Source organism: Lepisma saccharinum, chromosome 10 (assembly GCF_977018435.1).
Source record: "Lepisma saccharinum chromosome 10, izLepSacc3.1, whole genome shotgun sequence".
Lineage (NCBI taxonomy): Eukaryota > Metazoa > Arthropoda > Insecta > Zygentoma > Lepismatidae > Lepisma > Lepisma saccharinum.
Genome location: NC_139238.1, coordinates 76200565 through 76223184, shown reverse-complemented (window position 1 = coordinate 76223184; position 22620 = coordinate 76200565). Strand labels below are relative to the sequence as shown.

General features: G+C 41.1%; 1 protein-coding gene across 4 annotated transcripts in view; it reads left to right on the top strand.

The window, feature by feature from the left end:
• The window catches only part of LOC145993951 (uncharacterized), a 276598-nt gene that overhangs the window by 204961 nt on the left and 49017 nt on the right, over nucleotides 1–22620 (top strand). For all 4 annotated transcript variants that reach the window (XR_014442307.1, XM_083129925.1, XM_083129926.1 and 1 more), the window contains exon 4: nucleotides 13327–13456. Coding sequence is in view for 3 of the 4 variants with exons in the window: in XM_083129925.1 (XP_082986051.1) it covers nucleotides 13327–13456 (130 nt within the window). In the remaining variant the exon portion in view is untranslated. The remainder of the gene's footprint in view (nucleotides 1–13326; nucleotides 13457–22620) is intronic.

Sequence of the window (22620 nt, the reverse complement as noted above, 5' to 3'; positions counted from 1 at the left end):
TCCCACTTTAAACTGTAGGTCCAGTCCCGATTAGCCTGTCTGTGCACAAAGTGGACTTAAAACACCAACCAACCAACTTAATTTAATTACATATTAGAAGTAAGGTTCGATTTGAAATATCAGTATTGTTTAGCCGCCTCCGGGGCGGAGTGGTTAGCACATCGCGCTACGACGCCAGGGGTCCCGGGTTCGAATCCTGGCCTGGGCATGGATGTTTGTGTGTGTCCATTCATCAGTTTCAACATATCACTCATCCCCATCTTCGCAAATTAGCCAACAGTGGCGCAAGAAGCGAAGTAAAATCAATCAATCAATCAATTAGTATTGTGTATTAGTATTATAATTTGATGGTTGTGACACCTCTCGCAAAGTTTTAATATCCCCCTTCCCCGGAGGAATGTGCTGAATTCAACACTGGACTGGTGATATGATGAAACTGGTGAAGCAACTCTCACAAGGAACATCCATGCCCACGCCTGGATTCGAACCCGGAATCTCTGGCGTCGTAGCGTGCTGTCCTAGCCACGGAGGTAGTCTGTTGCTGAATTATAAAAAAAATCTACACAGCGGATTCTTTTATATTCGAACTGAAGTTTCTTAACCTTCAAATCATATTTAATGACGTCATGTTTTTGTTAATACGAATGTTGGATAATTCTGACTTTTTTCGTGTGCCCATGGCGTTGAATTAACAACAGTGCACTGTATACAGGGTGTCTCAAAAGTAATAGCGCAAACTGACTCAGGTGAAAGTACACGGTAATAGAAGCGAAAAAAGTCTCAGTAAACATGGGTCTGCAAACGAGCCGTTTTCGAGATAATCGCGAATGTGTGATTACAAGCCGCCACTGACTTCATTGTTTGTAAACGTCATCCTAGTTGGTGGTAAAATACTAATAGTGTGTGCGAATGTGTGGTTAGAAGCATGTACAATTCTCTGTACTGATTGTATCCATCCTGTTTGATTACAACGCCACCTCGGAAATGTTCTGTTTTGTAAATAAGGAGCAAACCTCGGACCGCGCGAGAAGTAAAGCACTCGGTGTTTACAAAATTCAATCAGTGACGGCTTCTAACCACACATTATTAGCATTTTACCAACTAGGACGACGTTTACAAACAAGTCAGAGGCGGCTTGTAACCACACATTCGCGATTATCTCGAAAACGGCTCGTTTGCAGACCCTAAGACTTTTTTGCTTCTATTATCGTGTACTTTCACCTGTGTCAGTTTGCGCTATTACTTATGAGACACCCTGTATATAGATTAGTGCTAGTTGACATATTTTGGGTTCTTTGTATATTGGCCTGTAAGCGAGTTTACGGAGCTAAGCCGTGCGCGCTGCTGCAAACGGCTGGTAGCTGCAGTCGCGGTTTCCCCTCCGTGCGCTCACTTCCCCTCTCACGCGTTCATTGTTCGAGCCCTCCTTGAGTCGCTGCTTCCTCAGGACTTGTTTCCGTTCGTTTGCTCCAGATATATTTTTAACAAATGCATTTATGCAGTTTCATGTACACTCATCGGCAATGGAATTGCCATGGAAATCTTGCTATTAAAGTCCACTTATCGCCGTCGAGTTATGCAACACACAACGCCTTGCAGGGAATCGAGTATTTTAGGATCCAGGTGTCCCATTTTTTTTTACGGTAACTGGACGTCATTCACATATAAGTTTGTTTACAAGACGTCAAAACAATATTGTGATTTTCCTGACACATCCTATACCACTTTTCCCCAACACATCATTTAGGGTTTGAAGCAGCAGCATGATATTGATAATTCCTTTATATTTCAATTTATTGATGAGGTAGATAAGATAATTTACTTAGTAGTGCGTTCATTTCGATCTTCAGTCGAGAGATCGGGAGAAGCGTGGCGGTTGGCGCTGACGGAGATGCCGATATTTGCGGCCTGTAATGCCCTCTTATTTTTATGGACATATGCAGACATTTATATAAATATTGCAAAACGAGCACTAACCTGTGTTATAACACGCAAAAGTTCTTCTGTAATTCATCCAAGCTATGCCCTTTATATACACAAATGAATACGCTTGATAAACGATGTTAAGAGCCACAGATAATAGAACATTTTAATCATAGTTTTGACCAGTAACGTCCTGCTTAAGTTTATATCCTTGAAAGGGTTTTGTGTCGATGGGAATCGTTTGGAGGTTTCGAATGTGCAACACTGTATCAAGATTACGCTGCAGACGAAACCGTTAAAAGTCAATGGTTTTCGTGAGCTTCCTTGCAATCCGAAATCTCCGAGCTCGAGTTTTTCGTTCCCTCGCGACTAGATGAAGACAGAGCTGTGAATATAGTTGCGAGCAGATGTAAACCAAAAGCGTGTTAATTTCGTACTGAGTGCAAGAGTACTCTTATAACACAGGTTAGTGCTAGTTTTGCAATATTTATATAAATGTCTGCATATGTCCATAAAAATAAGCGGGCATTACAGGCCGCAAATGTCGGCATCTCCGCCAGCGCCGCCCGCCACGCTTCTCCCGATCTCTCGGCTGAAGATCGAAATGAACGCATTCAAATATTCAAAGTACATTTAGCTTCCAATTAAAAATATTATAATAAAGCAAAGTAAATAATTAATATCATTATAAATATCTCATTAATTATTATAATAATTACCTCGATCGTAATAATATTATCCACATTATTATAAAAAAAAAACATTACAGACAGAGAAAAAAGATCCCCCCTCGAATTGACCCAAAATCCTCAGCTAGAATTCCATTTTCTATACAATTCTTCCTAATTGCAGTAATCTTCCTTATTTTTGATGTAGAAATTGTACTGCTATTACCAACAACAATCATTATCCCCAGCTCAAAATTATTATACTGATTCTATGTAAGATTCTTATTTCTATTAATTTTACTTTTAGGACTATATCATGAATGGTCCCAGGGATCACTAGAATGAGCATGCTGGAGTAATGCTGGACAATGTTAATTGAACATTATCCATTGTCTAGAGCTTTAAACTATACTTATTCTAACACTACTTTTCGAGAGAGCACCTCTTCCCCTTAGCCAAAGATGCCAGGGGTCCCGGGTTCAAATCCCAGTTTGGGCAAGGGTGTTCTTTGCGAGTGTCCCTTTATCACTCATCCTTATCTTGGCGATTAGCCAAAAGGTGGCAGCACTGCGAAGTAAAATGAACCAAATGAACCAATCCATCAAGCAAGCACCTCTTCTCAAAGTGTACACATTTCTTGAGCCGGTGGTGGGAATCGAACTTACGACAGGCCTTTGATTTTACCACAAATCCGGTCCTGGAACCAACTACTCCACGACGCCCTCCCAACTAACGTTCAGAAAAGTATTACTTTTGGTTTCTGCAGTATAACTTTGAAATTGCACGTTTTATTTTCTGCATTGCCCACAGCCGCAGGTAAGGCACATGCCAAGGTGCCACGTGCAGATTACATGCAAATTGCCCATGTAAATTTAGATTTGTAAAGTCTACCGCACGTTACTGGTCGGAAACGAGTCTTTCACGCGCTGTGCTAGAATAGCTACTAATATGAATAACACGTGCGTTTGGTTGACACGGGTTGTTGAAGAGAAGTTGATGGATAAGGCGCCTTTGAACGTCCGGGAACCTCTTCGCAAACAATTATGTGGTGAGGATCTCGTCTCTTTGTCAAATGAGGGTTCTGCAACTTAGCCCTTTGCGGAGAAGTTTGCTCTGAAAGAAGATCCGTTTAGAAGAGAATCTTTTGCCGAAGTTGCCTCTGACGTCAAAGATGTCGAACCGAAAAAAGGTAGTTACCATGTGCTATTTTTAGCAATGGATAGTGTTCCCGTATGGAATGATATTTGCACCCAGATTCACCCTAATATGCTACTGTGGGCACTGTGGAAGCTAATTGCAATGCACAGAATATTGAGTGGCGAAGGGGAGGGACACGGGGGCACGTGCCCCTCCCAAAAGGAAAGACTAAATGTTATCAAGGCCGGCCTTATGTATACTCTGTCTCAGCTAACTGTGGAGCAGGCAAACAAAAGCAAGTATCTGCAAAAGTAGTGACGCGAGACGACTCCACCAATGAACACGTGAGAGGAACGGAATTGCGTGGAGGGGGGAAAGCGACTGCAGTTACCAGCCTTCCCAGCAGCGTGTACTGCTTCGCTCTGGCAATTCGATTTCCTTCGTTTCTCTGCCGCCATGCGCGGCCGTGCTACTCCAGAGTTAGCTTGGACAGGGAATAGGTGCGGGGCCTGGGACATACAATATATGCGGGACCTATAACCAAAATGTTTTACAGGTCTTAAAAAAAATCATATTTTTGTTGGACACGAAGTAAACCGAAAACAAGCTTTGCTCAACATAAAAAACAAATCGCGATTAGTGTTGCCCACGAGACGAGACTTTGGCCTGTCTCGTCTCGTGGAAATGCTGTGAAATGCTGTCTCGTCTCGAAAATATTCGTTTGTCTCGGGACACATGATCAATCTCGTCTCGAATTTTTAAAAGCCTGTCCCGTCTTGTCCAGTGGGCAACACTAATCGCGATATAGCATAGAATGGCTTCATTCGGCATGTAGAAAACGCTACACGTTTTATTTCCAAAATTACATCCTATAATATGTTACTTTGGGTTTTATTGAAATTCTGTGTGTCTCCGAAAATATAATTCTGGATCCACCTATGTCAAACTCGGATTGATGGTATGGCTCTAATTTTTGTGCACGAGGAAGAATCAAGTGAAAAAACTTAATTTGTTGTTTTTATCTTGTAGACTTCTGAATGTGGGATTGTTTACTGGACCTTACCCTCGCTTCGTTAAAACTAAACTTTTGTTTCAATTGGCTGATTTTGAAAGCGCACTTCATGTTTGGAGTGAATTATGACGTCAGTAAGTCGCCCGCCCTTCTTGGCGCTGTGCTCAGCATCACGCGCTACGAAGCCATAGGTCCCAGGTTCGAATCTTAGGAAAGGCATAGGTGTATCATTGCGTTGGTCTAATTTTATATTTTTTATGCTTATCGTTCGCGATTAACCCAGGAAGTTAAAAAGTGACGTGATATAACTGTAATTGAAAAAAAAATAGATGACGTCGTTATACAGAAACTCGCAACTGAAAAACAAACTGGTGACATTGGAAGTTGTACACAAGAAATGTCACGATTGCACATAGATTAATTAATTTATTTTTATGCCATCTTTAATGTTCCTAGAGGTAATGTAAAGTATATATTTTGTGTTCGCTGTTAGAACTAAATCAAAATATCAAATTACAAAGTATCTGGTAGTAATCTCATTTCGTATACGTGTATGAGAATTATAACAATTGTTGCTCAAGAAGTCAATACTTAGCAACGTAGTCTCATTGCGTTCTTTTCCTTCGTGCAGAATTGTTTGCTGCTAAAATTTCAGGAGCAAGAGGCCTCTCGGACGCAGTAAGCTATGGGAAACTAAGAAAATTCTTCAGAATTAGATATTTTAATACCGGGTGTCCATAATTAAAGTTGTCCTACTCAGAGCCCCTGGAGCCCTTTCGAAGCATCAGATTACGGTGAACCGTGGTACGGAGGATATGGAGACAATGGGGAAGCAAATGCTGATGGAAAAAAAAAATGTTCAAATTTTCACCACCAGGTGGAAATGTGGCGCTGCGAGGAAAAATTGGCCTACTCAGAGCCTTCTGGTGCCCTTTCAAAGCAAGAGATTGCACTGAAACGTGGTGTAGAGGTTATGGAGACCATGAAGAAGCAAATGCCGATGGAAAAAATAGTTCAAATTTTCACCACCAGGTGGAAATATGGCGCTGCGAAGTAACATTTGTCTACTCGGAGCCTTCTGGAGCCCGTCCGAAGCAACGGATTGCAGTGAAACTTGATAGAGGTGTCATGGATACCATTTGTAAGCGAATACTGAAATGTGGCGGCGCTTAAGTAATGACAGCCAGAAATCGAACCTGCAAGACATTATTTTGAGTTTATATCAGTGAGTACAGCAATGTTCAATTGACACGTGTCATCGTGAATAGCCTTTTGGAAGTGCAATACAGGGTAATCAATTATTCAAGAACTGAATGATGTTCATTGTGCTCCAGCTTTTAGCGCCACACTTCACCTCGTGGTGAAAATTTGAACTTTTTCCGTCAGCATTCTCTTTCCAATGGTCCCCATGGCCTTCGACCGAGCTCCTGAAGCCTCTGAGTAGGAACAATTAGTTCTACACGCTAGATTTACACCTGGTGGTGAAAATTGTAACCACCAACCCCGGAAATCTGACCCACCCGGATATCCCGCGTTGCAGTCACACACCCTACCGAGTAGACCACACACACATTAAAAACATACATATACACCTTGTGGGCATATGCGAAATTTCATCATTTTTATTGGTGGGTGTTAAGAATTTGCTGTTTTCCACGAACTATTTAATTCTTTTAGGCGCATAAAGTGCCAGATACACGTATGATTTTTACCCTCCAGTAATTTAAACATTTTAGCTCTGAAGCACGGCATTGTAGAAAAGCAGCATAAATATTGAAATAAGGGGGGGGGGGGCCACGTCTCCTTCCATCCCAGTCAAATTCCATTTCCGCTTGTGTCAAACTTAAGATGACAATTGAGGGGTCTAGTGAGAGAGGGAGCTATGCCACAAATCTTGAAAATTTTATTTTTTGCCATTTTCAGTCTTCTCCTACCATCTGCCATCTATCATGTGAACTACAACCATGTGGCATAGCTCCCGCTTGTTCTGCAGCAGATTTTCTGAGTTCTTGAATACGTCCTCATCAGCATTTTGAGTGAGAGAAGGAGCTATGCCACTTACTGATGGTGTCTGCAATAGGAGTGGCAGAGGTTTTGTTGCAGTAACGGGTGCTAGATTTAATATCAGCCCTGAAGTTAAAAGATCTCATGGCAATAATGCCTTATATTTTTCCAGTTCTTCATGGTGTTTACCAAAAACTAAAATCCACAGAAACAATGGACAGTGAAGATCCTCCAGAAGACATATGAAGTTGTCTTTATGTAGATCATATGTAACCCTGTGAACATGATTTACTTTTAGGCAAAAGTATTTAAGCCTTGTTCAAAGCATTTGATGTGCTAGATTGATTTTTCCACATGGGTATACTACAACAATATACCATACATGTTCATAATAAATGGTATTTATATTGAAATTCATATTTTTCCTTCTGAATAATTTACCTAACAATATGTTCAGAAAAAAAATTAGCCTTTGTTATACAAATTATGACTCAACGCAATGCTTTAGATTTTAGAAAACTCAATTTATTTCCATTTCTTGTCAAAGTGGCATAGCTCCCTCTCTCACTAGACCCATCAATTCTTATCTGTTAAAAACGATATCGGCGTAACTAACGGGGGCGGAAAGGGTCCGGATTCCCCCGGCCTAAGAAGCGGCTGAATCGGAAGTGGGATTTTCAATTTACATATTTTGGAATATTTCAGTCCACACATGCGTAAAAATGTGTACGTAGGTAAAAAAAAATCGATCAACATGACCCCTCCCGAAAACAAAATACCATTTACGCCTGTGCTGGGGGGCATGATGGGAATTAGCGTGGCTGGCTTCCTCTCATAATAAACAGGTGTAGCCCTATGCTTAAGGATTCGCCATTGTGTTGAAGGTCAACCAGTTGTCTGTTATTGCAAACGCCGCCCTGCCAAGCCTTGCTTTCCACCAGCGCTAACGGATCATCCTATACTACGTAACACTGTTGCAACTGCGTTTTCCCTTTTCAACACTCCATGACACGCACTGTTGCCAACTTGGCTCTTTAGGAGTCAAAGGCTTGCTTTAGACGGAAGCATTTCCTTTAACATTTTTGCTAGCATAGACAGGGGTGATTTTCTCTTAAAATAATATAAAATTCAACACACGTTATTTTCTGAAATACATGTAAAAAAGTTTACACCTTAGGTGCACCTTATTTAATACATTTGATGAAGATTGTAACGTCGTGGCCTTGAATTCAAGGGATCACGGGTTCGATATCCGGTGGATGCACAAGTAGTTCATATTCCACTTTAAACTGTAGATCCAGTCCCGATTAGCCTCCCTGTTCATCAAGTGGTCTTAAAAAACCAAAATTCAACCAATCAATTCAACATTTGATGAAGAAAAGGAAGTACTTTGCGAACCCAATTTTCTTAGGAGGTTGGAATATCAATGTGACGAAAATGACTGAGTGAACAGTACAGCATTTGTTACAAGTTGAATTGCGTTATCAATTAACCATTGCTGCAAATAGCGATTTGTATACTGCCAAGGGAATTGTAACGGGTAATGTGTATTATCGTGGAGGGGGGGGGGGTTGCAATATCCAACTCTGTCCTATTATGCCTTAAATTCACAAGTGAGATCTGGTGTGGGATTGAGAATTAAACGTTGTGGGGACAACATGCAACTCTTGAATATCAGTTAAGTCTTAGATTTTGGCAGGAGGGTTGAGTATTAAATTTAAAAGGTGGAGATATGAAGCTCTTAGTAAACTGTTATACACTTGCGTGCAATGTTCTTACAACTGTTTAGAGGCACATAAAATGTTTATCCAAATGGAAGCCTCTAATCCTACTTATATGTAGATAAAGTTCAGTAATAAATACGTATGATGTTAATAAATTTAATAACATTTTATGTCGAAGTGTGAGGTGGGTCTATTTCTTTGCACGCAAGTGTATATAACATTTTCAAGGGGTTTTTGTAGTAGGGGGAAGGGTTGAACCCACAAATTCTCCTAGATTTTGATACAAGCTCTCTGAAACTAAACGGCGTACGCTTTTAGAAGGAACATGAGTTCAGCCAATATGCAGCCAGTGCTGTCGCGCTGTTGCCAAACCAACTGCTAGCGGAAGGGAAACAGATAATTCGCTGTGTCCAATATTCAGCTTTTTGTGGGTATAATGCATGCACGTGATATTTGAGTACAATGAAATATATAGTGAAGAATTCTACACACGATTATATCATATCACTGCAGCATATAAGAGAAACTCGTACCTGAAAGAAGTTTGAAGGTATTTATTACAGAGGAACTGCAAGGTCATCATCATCACTCTCGTTTCTGTTTTCTGGCATGTTTACCAGGAGATTTGAATAGGGGTTCGCCGATTTCTGTGGTAGATACTTTACCCTGTTTTATAATGCGCAACACAGTATGCACACATACACCACACGCTTTAGCCGTAAGTTCTCGCCTCTGAGAAAACACTGTTTCAGCACGCACGTCTTGCGAACGCCAATTCCTTGAAGTAAGAATAAGCTTTAAAACTAAGATTTCTGTCTTGTGAACGTAATACGAGTATTTTACTCTTGGTGTCTGTACTACTGGTACGTACTAGGTTTCGAGAGCTACATTATTCATTTGATTTGATTTGCTTTATTTTACTGTGCTTTTCTGTCACTTTTGGCTAATTGCGAAGATGGATTGGATTGGATTGATTTGTTGTTTTAAGTCCACTTTATGCACAGTAAGGCTAATCGGGACTGGACCTACAGTTTAAAGTGGGATCCGAACCACTATGTGCCTCCACCGGGAATCGAACCCGGGACCCCTTGATTACAAGCCGACGACGCTACCACTGCGCAATGGGGGAGGTTAATTGCTAAGATGGGAATGAGTGATGATATAATGAAATTGACGTTCACAAACATCCATGTCCAGGCCAGGATTCGAACCCGGGACTCCTGGCGTCGTAGAACGATATGCTAACTACTCCACAATGGCGCCGGCGCGACATTATTAAATAACACTCACGCAATACAAACACTATTCCACAACTATCGAGCATAAGGGCTGTATTGCACAACGCGTTACAACGCCAGGAGTCTCGGATTCGAATCCCGGCCTGGGCATAGGTGTTTGTAAGGGTCCCTTCATCAATTTCATCGCCGACCCCCGTGGCGGAGTGGTTAGCACATCGCGGTACGACACCAGGGGTCCCAGGTTCGAATCCAGACCTGGGCATGGATATTTGTGAGTGTCCATTCATCAATTTCATCATATCATCACTCATCCCCATCTTCGTAAATTAGCCAAAAGTGGCACAAAAAGCGAAGTAAAATAAATCAATCAATAAGGGCCTTATTGAATCCTCTCACAACTGTTCTTGATGCAGTACGAGTAAAATTATCTTACACAGCCCTTGTTATGAAAACGCTGAACTCAAAACTGGCCCAGACTCGCAATGTTTGTGAACACACAAGACAATGAAAGGTCATTGTGCATATTCAGCCGAATTTGGCACCCATAGCTTTACCAAGACACAACAACTCATTGGAGTCAACACGGTGGAAACGAAAAAATAACAGACGGAACACGGAAGGAAAACGAAAGGGTCATTGTGTGTGTGTGTGTGTGTGTGTGTGTGTGTGTGTAGAGACATGTTGTTTCCCGTGTTTCTTCGAGAAACGATAACTCCCGCTGTAGGCGACGGAAATTCATGGGACTTGCACGGTCAGGTTCAAAATGTCTTGCCCCATCTTATGATGAACCTTAAAGTGGCGAGTTTTATGAAAACTTCTTGCGCGCAAGAAAAATACAGAACACGGCGTTTAACTCGCGCGCCGTAGTTTCCTAACTGTACAACGTTGCACTCCTGCTATTGGCTGGTCGCCACGCACACCCTCTACGTGGCTCCGCCCGATATCGCTTCTAAAACCGTGCGTCGTATAATTTGTAGCTCAGTTTTATATGCGATTTAGTTATTTCTTAACTATCCTGTTCGGCAACACTGTCAGTGAAGGTGCGTATGTATGCAGAATGGTGCAATGCTGTTGACACTTTTCTGCTTCAGTGTAAACATGAAAGAGACGAGAGGCTTGTATCTCGGCATGGCACGTGTTATACGTAATGAATACATTGTTGAAGTGAAATTGAAAGACAGCAAGTTCGGATGTAGGACAGCAATGTTTACAACAAGAAGAATACGTTCGTTGTGTGTTATTCCACGCTGGCCTGTTTGCTGGCTGTTTCAAGGTTTGGAGCAGTGTAATTGGGGGAAGTCGCTCCTCCCCCCAAATTTCATCCCTGCCAGGAATGTTTCTACCCCCCCCCCCCCAGAGAAAATTGCATTGAAAGCATGTACTATTTCTTAAGTGTAGAACAAATACCACTGAAATATCATTCGGGAAAAATATATTTAACCTTTAATACAATTGCATCCTACTTCGCATCTGATTGTCGTCGGGCCGTTACTTTGTCCATTGTCAAGTTAACTACGAAAACCTACCGCCATGTCAAATAGATTTGATTTCGTTAGCTTTATTCGTTGGAGGTAGCCGCCCCCCGTGGTTAGCACATCGCGCAACGACGCCAGAGGTTCCGCGTTCGAATTCTGGCCTGGGCATGGATGTTTGTGAGTGTTCATTCATCAATTTCATCATATCATCACTCATCCCCATCTTCGCAAATTAGCCAAAAGTCACACAAGAAGCGAAGTATAATAAAGCAAATTAAAAAGAGATGGGAAAGAGTATATAGATCTTGCTCAGGATAGGGACAGATGGAAGGCCTGTGTTGCTGCAGCCATGAACCTTCGGGTTTAAGAAGGCTAGAGAGTTAGTTAATCAATCAATCAATCGTTGGAGGTAGATTGCATTTTTCGCCGTGCGCCGTTACTGAGTTGAACGGGCAACAGTTTTCTCAGTGTTACAGTTCAATAACTATTTTTGTGTATGTGTTTTCTTAGAATGTAAATAATTAAATACACTAAGCGTTTCTAAATTACGTGTAAATGTTATTACAAGATTTAATGTCTTAGGTAAGAACTACCGTTCTATAAGTACTTAGAACTGCAAAGCAATAATTTTGTTTACTAACGCTACGTATACAAATTTGCACACCCAAAAAAACCTACGCCACTGAGTGCCCCCCCAGAGCAAAGGGCTTAGTTTGCAACGATACTTCACACTGAATACGAAGGATGAGCAGACTTTAACACAATTTTAAAATTAAAATGCAAGTCCTCAACGCTCATCTGGTTTCATAATGTTGTTATACTTACATTGCAAGAATTAAACAACACAACTCAACTTCGAAAATATTATTTCACTTTAAAACATTCGATTTTTGACACAAGACATTTTAAGTCAATCTTCTTGCATATAACAAAAACGAAGCGAAATCAACAACTTAAAAGAAATATCGACATTGATACAGCGTTCTTAATCTCAATAGTTCCCTGTTAATTTTATAAACTTGTACACAATAGAAATAAAATAAATATTAGTTATTTGTGAATGTAGAAGACATTCACAAGTTCGCACACTGATTTGGAGGGAGCAGTGGTGACCCTAAGCCCCCAGATCTGGACTAACAATATATCTCATCAAAACTCAATTTTTACATCCATTCTTTGCACGCTTGCAAGAATATTAATTTAAAGGGGGTGTCAGCACTTTCATTAACAATTACAAACTGTCTACTCTGTTGTAACTTGAAATGAACAATGTCATTGTTCAGAGGGGGTCGACGGATCGATTCGACCCCCCCCCCCCCTGCCTGATGCCAATGTTCATCATCGTCGCGATTGGCCATAAGTGGAGCAACAGCGATGCTAAATACCAATAATGTATTCAAATTAACTTTATGTCAAAGAAGCTATATTTATCAGATTATTATTCACTGTTACTTCAATTGGCTTTTACCGTATTTGCCGGTGTATAAAACGCACTTTTTCTCTTTAAAAATAGGCTTGAAAAGCAGGGTGCGTCTTAGACACCGATGATCTGTTTTTGATTAACTTCATTTCTGGAAATTTTCTCTGTTCTGAGTTAGACGATTTCTTTCTTGCTTCCTTGCGGTGTGTGACGTAGAAGATTAAAATGTATTCTTTTCTAGTTAGATTAGGTAAGTTATTTGTTTAAATTAGACCTACACATTACTTTATATTTGAAATACTGTAAATTAATTATAATATTAAGTGTTAAAGCTTTTCCCTAAAAAATGTGCACGCCGGCAAATACGGATAATTAAGTGCTAGACATCTCAGGAAGGTGATCGATCACTAAGGATGGAGGATATCGGAAATTTGATATCGCGATATATCGTCTCCACGACAAATATCGTGACGATATATCGCTGACACGATATATATCGCCAAAAATATCGTGACGATATACCGTTTAGTTGATATCACCTGGACGATATTTTTTCATGGACGATTAGTAGTCGCACGTTGCCTCCACCCCAACCGCCTTAATTAATCCGCCCCTGGACACGTGCGCCTAATTACAAATAGTTTTTTTTTTTCCTGTAGCAGACTTTCTGTGCCTGTGCTTGCGTAAATGCCATCTGTAGCTAATAGAGGCTTGTTTATTCGCAGGTTCCACTTCCCGAAAGGACGTCCGATCAACCAGCAGCAGCTTGAGATGCTGTTGCAGAAAGTGGCGGCCGCCTTCAAGCAGTTCCCCAATCAACAGGTCCCCAGGGAGAAGTTCTCCGTCATCACGAAGGTAAGGATAACTCTTCCTGCACCCTCTCGTCGCTTTTCTCTACTTCTGGCAACAGCAGCGAATCTTCTTCTTGGTTGACGTTCACTTGATGCTCAGATGGGCCAATCACAGTGATAGATCCACACTTCCAAACACTCCTCCAGAATTTCCTCAACAACCCCGTAAACGAATTCACAACGGTTGGTCTAGTCGGTCAGGCTAATCGAAGCCATCACTCACCGAGATCCACTTAATGTCACCCTAATCTAAACCCTCACCCTCAAGCCTAAAATCGTTCTGGATACCAGAATGGTTGTCCATCTCGTAGAATTCCCTACTAACTACAAGATAAGTAAAACTAACCTATAAACTAACTCAAATTAATCTATACTACTAATAAGTTTAATTACCAAGCATACTAATGCACAGTAAATATACAAAAAAATCAAAACTTGTTACGGTCACCAGAACGGGCTAATACAATAATACAAACTGAATCTCCATCTTTATTTTCTTATTGTATTTGTATTTGTATTTTATGTATGAAAATTGAAAATAAAGACGAAAAGAAGGAGAATAAAAAGGAAACGGACGTCCTGGTTTATTTTAAGGTACCAGGACACTAAGCACATACCCTCAAATGTATGCGGACAGAGGCGGGCTAACTTCGGGGTTCCCTCCCCGCCTTTATTTCCTTTTTTTTTTTTCTTTATCTACTCTTCGATCAGTTGAAGGTCTAGTTCGAATGGCGTCTGACTGCCACACGGGAGACCCGGGTTAGATTTCCGGGGTGGGTGAACCAAAGTCGAAATTTTCCCTGCCTTGTCCCCCCATAAAGCGGCTCCGAGGCTCACGCAGCCTTAAACCAATGTATACCTGGGGGGGGGGGGTAAAGGCGGCCGGAGCGTGCTGCTGATCACATCACCTCCAAAAAAATTTCCGAGATCGGAATGTGCCTTCATGGCACGGTGCTATACGCACGGGCAACTTTACCTTTACCAGTTTATGGTCATTTTTGGCTCTAAATTTACCCTTACATCCTCTAAATACGAACTTGCACCCCCCTTCAGATGGGAAATTATGGATAACCCCCTGGCTAATCCGGATAATTATAGCCGACTTCCGTGGTTGAGTTCTTTAGCGCAGCGCGCTACGACGCCAGAGTTTCCACGTCCGGGCAGGGCATGGGTCTTCTTTGTGTGGACTCCCTTCATCATTCATCCTCATCGTCGCGATTGACTAAAAGTGGCAGAAAGGCGACGCTAAATAACAAAAATCTATAAGAAAATAAATCAGTTTCCTCACCCTAGCATAGGGTGCGTTGGGTTATCATTGCCATACCGTAGGAAGTGTTTATGGACACAGCCGTCTAACCCCATGGTCACTTGCTTAAAAGGCTGGACCCTCCGTTCTGTCGTGTTTGTAATGTCGTTTTAAGTATTCGGCATATTCTTGTTGAATGTGGCGATTGTGGTTTCTTCAAGCAGTCTTCCTAGTTGTTTGTCATCCCTGTCGGGCGATGATAACAGTGTTTTATCCAATGTTTTTATCTTCTTGAGAAGATCTGGTCTCTTCCACTGTCTGTGAGGAAGTTTTAATATATTCTTACTTTTTAATATGTTGTTTGTCTTGTGCAGGCCGTAGGCCGGGAGCGCACAAACAGAAAGGCTGCGTGCGCTTGTGGTTGAAAATGTATACCACGAGCGCACAAAATCCGTGGCGATGTTGCCACGTTGTGTCAACTGTTTTTGCCTTTCAAGGCTGAGTCCTTATAAGTTGGCATATATTATGTGAATGGCTATATTCATAACATAAGACGGGCAATGTATCGCTGCAGAAGGAGGGAGACACCAGCAGACCCCGGAGACATAGTCGAAACTAACCTAACCTAACCTCAGAGTTGATCACTAAAGAGGAAGATATAATTGGTAATATCTATGTGTAATAGTTCTTGATATTTGACTTTTTATGCAATTAAATGATCCTCTACACAGGCCAGCCAGTACACAATCAAATGTGGCAACGCTGCATTGGATGTTGTGCGCTCGTGGCACCTTTCATATACCACGAGCGCACACTTTTTCACATGTTTGTGCGCTAATGGACTGCACCCCTTGTGCACGTCCTTTTACAACTTTGCACTTTTAATTTTTCCTAAGGGACTTTTTACACCCCTTGTTTTAAATTTTTAACAAAGAATTTTAGATAAGGGGGATATTTCCCCGTATACATTGAAGGGTACAAATTGGCCTAATGTGCCGACGCACCCGACAATTTTCATTCAATCAATCACCCAATTTATGGCGATTTTGCCTCTAAATTTACCCTTACACGCCCTAAGTAGCAACTTACCCCCCCCCCTTCCAGATGGGAAATTATAGATAAACCCCTGGCTAATCCGGATAATTATAGCCGACTTCCGTGGCGGAGTGGTTAGCACAGCGCACTGCGATGCCAGGCTTACCGGGTTCGAATCGCGGCCAGGGCATTGGGTGTTCTTTGTCAGAGTCCCTTCATCAATTTCATTATTCATTCTCATCGTCGCAATTAGCTACAAGCGGCAGAAAAGCGACGCTAAATAACAAAAAAATTTAAAAATGAACCTAGCGTAGCGTGTGTTTTTCCTCCATTTTGAAGTTAAAGAGATGAGTTATCATCGCATATCTTCCCTTTGGGGACACAGGGCTCCCATCTGCAGAGGGGCCCTTCATTGCGTATCAATCTCCTCTAAATAGAGAATCATATCAAGCCAGGATTCTGAACCGTTGCTCTATCAGGCATTCAAAGAATGCCATGTCAAGTATTAGCAAATCTTCCTGATTTACTAGAGTTAAGGTGCTGAGCAACTGGCATTTGCAGGACAATGACCAGGGTTACAGGGAAGAGAACAAAACTGAGAGCAACGGGCGGTGGGGGGTCTTTTGCCTGGAGTCGTCGAACAAGTAGCAACTGAGGAGATCGAGCGGTCGACCACAGTTCGATTTGATCAGCCATCAGCAGAACTTTATCATCGGAGACAGACAGGTATAGTCCTCTCCAACCATGTTGATCTAGACTTGAAGGTATAAATCCAATAGCTTGTGTTTTGTCATTTCTGAGTGTGAAAATTAACCTCTCGCCCATTACCATCAAGTTATCTGTCAGGGGCGAGTGCTCACCGTTGAGGATGAATGATTAAATGAGTTATGTCACACACATCAATGGTTAATGGTTCTTGGTTTGATCCCACGTTCATGAGAGAACATTACGATTGGGTGATAAGTCATCGGAAATGTGGTAAAAGGTGATAAACATGAGGCGTAACTTGGTCCAAAAGTTGCTGAAGTTGTATACAGGGAGTGTACCACCATGACCCGGGCCTACATGCATAATGGACTTGGATTCTTCCAAATGCTACTCTTGGGTAAGGGTACGGAGGTTTTGTGAGTGATTTTTTTTCATGTCACCGTCTGAATGACCACAATTACTTAGGAGAGACAAGGTTCCCGACCTCTCAGAGGTGGGCAATGGACAACGGAGGTTGAAACAAGAAGCAGGAAATGTCCCAGCGCTACAGAGGCGTTCGGGTGGGCGCTTTAATTCGCCATTTCAGGATATTATGCAGCCACGTAAGAACAAGAGGATGAACTAGCTCCCGGCATGTTTCAGTAGCGTGCCTAGGAAGGGGGCGGAAGAATTGACCCCTTTCCCCCTCAATACTATTGAAGTTCCTGATGTTTTCTTTGGAAAGCTGTACATGTCGCTGTTTATCTTGCTTTCAAGTATAGATAACGTGTAAGCCATAAATGCAAGTTCTCGGAACTCATTGTGTGTGGCAGTTATCCCCCACGTTGATGACGTTACTTCAATTGCAGGAAAGTAACTCTGTTACAGTTAAAGTTACTTACTTTCAAAAGTAGCTCGTTGTAGTTGCACTTCCACAAAAAAAGTAACTGTTACTTCCAAACAGGCCAAAGGGGGGGATTGAAGAGAGTTGAGGTATTGGGCCCATGCACAGAAGGACCCATTCGAAGCTTTTTTTTTTTAAAAAAAAGGGCACCAAAGTCAAAATAGGTCATAACAACTTTACACTTGACAGAGGTCTATTCTTCTAACACACTGCTGGAATTTTCCGTTTCCAAATGTAGTAGGAATATTACGTTTTTGAAGTTGTGCTTCAGACTACGGATGGCCACAATATCCGGATAAGGGATATTCGTATTTCGAATTATCCGATATCAGTTTCGGATTCAACAGATAATCTGGATATCCGGATAGAACAGATTTGATAAAAGATTATTGGAGTATACGTACAGGAAATACGGAAATGATAGCCCGTAAAATGAATAAACGATAAAACAGTTCGGATAATGCACACATTTGGATGTCCAAACATTTCGGATAATTCCAATATCAGGATTATTTGGATATCCGAATTATCAACGGTTGCTCATATCTAAAAATTTAACATAACATTAAGCATGTACCATATTTTCAGCTTCATTAAAAAAAAAAAAACATTGAAATCGTACCCTTGGTTTCAGAGATATATCTAGTAGTTTTTTTTTTTTCAAAAGTCAACATCTGCCATCTTGGATTGGCCGCCATTTCTATTGGCTACCACTTTGAGATGGCAATCATTGCTTTTTGCTATGTTTATTTGCTATCCTTTCACTAAACCGGTATAACTGTGGTATAAAGGAAAATTAGTACCCCCAAATTATCCCGAATATCCTATCCGGATAAAATTTTATCCGGATTTGGCCATCCTACTGCAGACATAACTGAAATATTCCAAAAGACGCTAACCATTTTTCAAATCGGAAATGCAAATTACAAAATGTTTTAGTGAAGAAGCAATATCAAAGGGTGTTTGGTACTGGTTGGGAGCAAACCCGAATCCTCCCTAGGGCGTCAAAGTATTTAGCTATTTCTTCCAAACATTGAAATAACACGACGTATAAAACACATTAATAGGAAATGAGACAGAAGAAATAATTTATCCGTGCTCGCAGGAATGCATCGTTGTCCTTGAAGAATATGGAGTAAAATAGACGGGACAGGAAACAATGAGACACCGAGTGTTGTACAGGACAAGCGTCCGGCGTTGAAGGTCCTTATCTTTTGTAGCTGGATCACGTTTCCTCGCTGTTTAAGCTTTCTTTTACGAAGCCTAAGCCGTTCAGACATTCCTGGCTCTTAACTTTGATGCATGAGTATGAGCATAGTAGCGAGCTTCTTGAGATAGCGATCGCATTGGGAGAATTGCGCAGGTTGAATGTAGCCTGCGGAATCGTGTGACGTGCTGTTCATACGTAATTGGAGGAATGACAAATCCAGTGGCGCATACACGTTCCCGCCAATAAACCAACTTTATTCGATTTATATATATATATATATATATATATATATTAGCTTGACACACCTTTAGGGGCTATAGTCCTATACAACCTCTTATCGGACTTCTCAAAGGGCATCAAAGGGTTTGTAGGACCAATCCCCTGCGTGGTCTGTGGTGTAGGATTTCTTTCTTTTTACCAAGAGTTATTTGGAATAAAATATAATTATTATCTCGTCTTTACAGCTTTTTTTCAAGCTTCCGAAGATATACATAAACCCTTTAGAACAGACAATTCACCCTAACTTGTAGGCCGAAACCTATTAGTTATACCGCAGTTTAAAAACCCTGGTCTTTTGGTAATGCAGAGAAGCACACCTTTCGGAATCTGGGATAGAAATATCCGCCTTGGAGTACACCAAAGCCGGTCCGAAGAGCGCGGCAATATAATTCCCAGGCAACCCCTGAATCATTAGCCTTTCATTAACCAGGGGTGTCCCCCGAGTTTACAGAGCTTTCCCCTTTTATATAGAAAATTTGTTTACATTTTTCCAAGACGACAGTATAGTTGTTTACACATCCGCATAGTTACAGAACTTCTACATTAAGTTACAATTTTCTTGTATATTAGCAAAATACCAAAATCTTTTACATTATTTTTTAGTAAGAAATCCGTTGGAAAATTTACATATACGAGGGTTGGGGAGTAAGTCATGGCAACCCAGTAACAATTCGACAATCAAAGGATGTATTAAAAATTGGTTATATACAACTGAAAGAGTATACATTATGGATATTTTGTTGGTAGGAATCATGAAAGAAAACCCAAGCAACCCTGTGACATACACATGTATTAATGTACAAACCTTCGAAAGGTTTGCCATAATCAGACAAGTTTTTGTAACATGTGTATGTCACAGGGTCAGACAGGTTTTTGTAACTTGTACGTTAATACATGTGTATATCACAGGGTTGCTTGGGTTTTCATTCATGATTCCTACGAGTAAAATATCCATAATGGATACTCTTTCAGTTGTATATAACAAATTTTTAATACATCCTTCGATTGTCGAATTATTACTGGGTTGCCATGACTTACTCCCCAACCCTCGTATGATATTAACAATAAAGTATTTTTTTTTGATAAAGAAATAAACATCTTTTAAATAAAACTGAGTTGATCACAGATTATTCTTACACAGATGGAACAGTTTGCGCTTGAAAAACGCGTAGTCAACTAGGGCAACAGAAACTCATATATTGTGCAAACTATTAAACCGGAATTAAAGTAAACTATCTAAGGACCTTAAATACTGGTTTATTTACGCCACTGATCGTTCTCCGTCGCACCCTTCTGACGACCGGGTATCCTCCCCTATTGTACGCGGGGAGGGCGAGGGAGCCGAAGCGAGTGGGTATTCAAAAACATGTGGTCTTCCACCGCTGCAAACTGCCTTGGCAGAACACTGCTTGTTCCTTCCTGCTTTCTGCGCCGCGCTTGGTAGAGGCAGCGTTGCTACATGAAGGGAAATTTCCTTTGCTGCAGGGAAAACTGTCTAATTTGAAGTAAAGAGGGATATTTTATGAAAAATATAGAAATTACCGGAAAATTTGAAGTTGTCCGACCGAGTAGCGTTTCGTCCGAGGGCTACCAATCCTAATAGTGTTTAATGAAGCTTTAAAACCTATTGTTCAGCACACATCCTGATGGAGTTCCGAACTTCCTGATTGGATTTGTACATACTTGTAAGCCCAATGTTCTGTACCTTCCTCCACAGACTTTGTGAAAAATGGAAAACACAACCTTTTTCTTTAGCTCTTGGAAAGACATGTTTGATTGCTTCAATAGCTCCTACCTCGAAATCAATGTTCACTGTTTCAGGAGTCCATTCCGGTACTAATTTAAGGATAGCTTCAAATAGGCGAGTTTAGGTAACCTTTTTCTTGTCAGTAAGCAACGCAAAAACTGCAGGCGTAACATTTGTCTCCTCTCTAGTGTTTCCTAAATCTACGTGAACTGTGTACAACTGAGCAAACTGCTTGCTAACACTCTTAAATGTTCCATCCAGGAAAATATTTTTTAGTTGTTTTAATTCTTTCCCTCTGGAACTTGCAAATATTAATAACCTCTCACCTTCACAGTCGTCAGCTAGTAAGAAAGTGTTGCCATCTGCCATGACTAAAATTTCTGGATACAAGCTCGGACGAAACGCTACTCATTAAACCGTCGCGGACGAACTGTAGCATTTTTCTACGAATTTTGCTTTCGGACGAACTGCAACTCGGACGAAACGCTACTGAATCTTTCATGCCTGCATTGGCGTTTTATTTCACTTATATCTAATTAATCTAGATTGGTTGTGTAGTAAATATATACAATAAATATGAATTGTTGCGGTCAATCAGGTAAAACTCAGGATACACCACTGGAGAAATCTACACGTAACAGGAGGTCCACTCTGGTAGAGAGATAAGTAAGAAAGGCAGGTTTCCTCGAAGATTTAAATTATGTGAAAAAATCCACTTAGATCGATAAAACAAGAAAAATGTCGATAAAATTTAATAGATTGTTTTATTTTTAACAATCCACGCATCATTCCATTCCACACAAAACTGCGTACAGGCACAGATAATATACACACACTGGCAACACTGGGAGGGAGGAAGCGCAGAGCGCTCGCCAGCTTGCACAAAAGCATACGAGTTGCCCAAGACTTGTATACCTAGGTAGAAGGTATATTAACATGAACAGAAGTGCTATCCTCTGTATTGAAGCTGCTTCGTTCTTTAAAAAATAATAATGATTATTCGGCATCTTTTTCTTACATTTTAATAACACTCTTTAACAATATACTTTAACTCATAATTTTGTTATTGTTTGTAGATTGCTATTTTGTACTTTTGAAAATTGAAAAAAATAATGTACGAAATAAGATTTGAGGAATACGATATGTTAAACACTGCTTGAGTATCATAATTCATAAGGGAAAGAAACTGCTTGCACTTCAAGGACGTAAATATAAGTTCAGAATGTATTTTATGTGAATGAATAATTGAGTTACAAGAAGTGCAACATCAGCAAACGCAGACTGAAAATATGAGATTCTCCTTTCGAGACTTGCAGCACGTGGGGGCGGGATTTTAATTCAACTTTTTCTGGCTACACAGCATGTGGGGGGGGGGGGGGATACCTCGGAACAGGTCGGGTGTACTAATTCGTATAATTTCTTGCAGAGAGTGCTTTTGCAAAAAATAGTGCTGTATTGTTTTTGGGTTCTCACATTAATTTTAATTATCGTTTCTGTCTGCACATACAAGCAGAAAGTTTCGTTTTGACTCCCATCAAAGTAAGACTGCGGCATTGTCAAAAGGAGCGGCTGGCTTTCTACAATTCGCTCTCTCTGTATGTTTCTCTCTCTCTCTCTCCCCGTGCGGCCTACTCTCTCAGAGAGAGACACAGTGTAGCGTTGAAAGAAAGAGAGAATAAGATAGAGAGAGGGTATATGCACTTTTACTTAAATTATTGTGCATTTTTACTAACAATTGACCCCTCACAATAACAGTCAACATTTTGCAAGGACCCGTAGCCAGAATTGATTTCCAGGGGGATTCATGGGTTATCAAGGTAAAGGTAAAAAAAAATGTAAAGTGCTCCCCTGTGCCTAGCACCACGCCATGAAGACGTATAGGGAGTAACGCCCCACACTTTCTTGATCCGGTCGTGGGTGATGTGATCAGTATCCCCGCCTTTGCCCCCCCCCCCCAGGTACCATGTCATTCGACGCTGGGTTGGCACCGGGGCCGCTTCCAACGTTAGAAAAGTTCCCGGATTTGAACCGGCCGGGGATCGAACCCGGAACATTTAGCA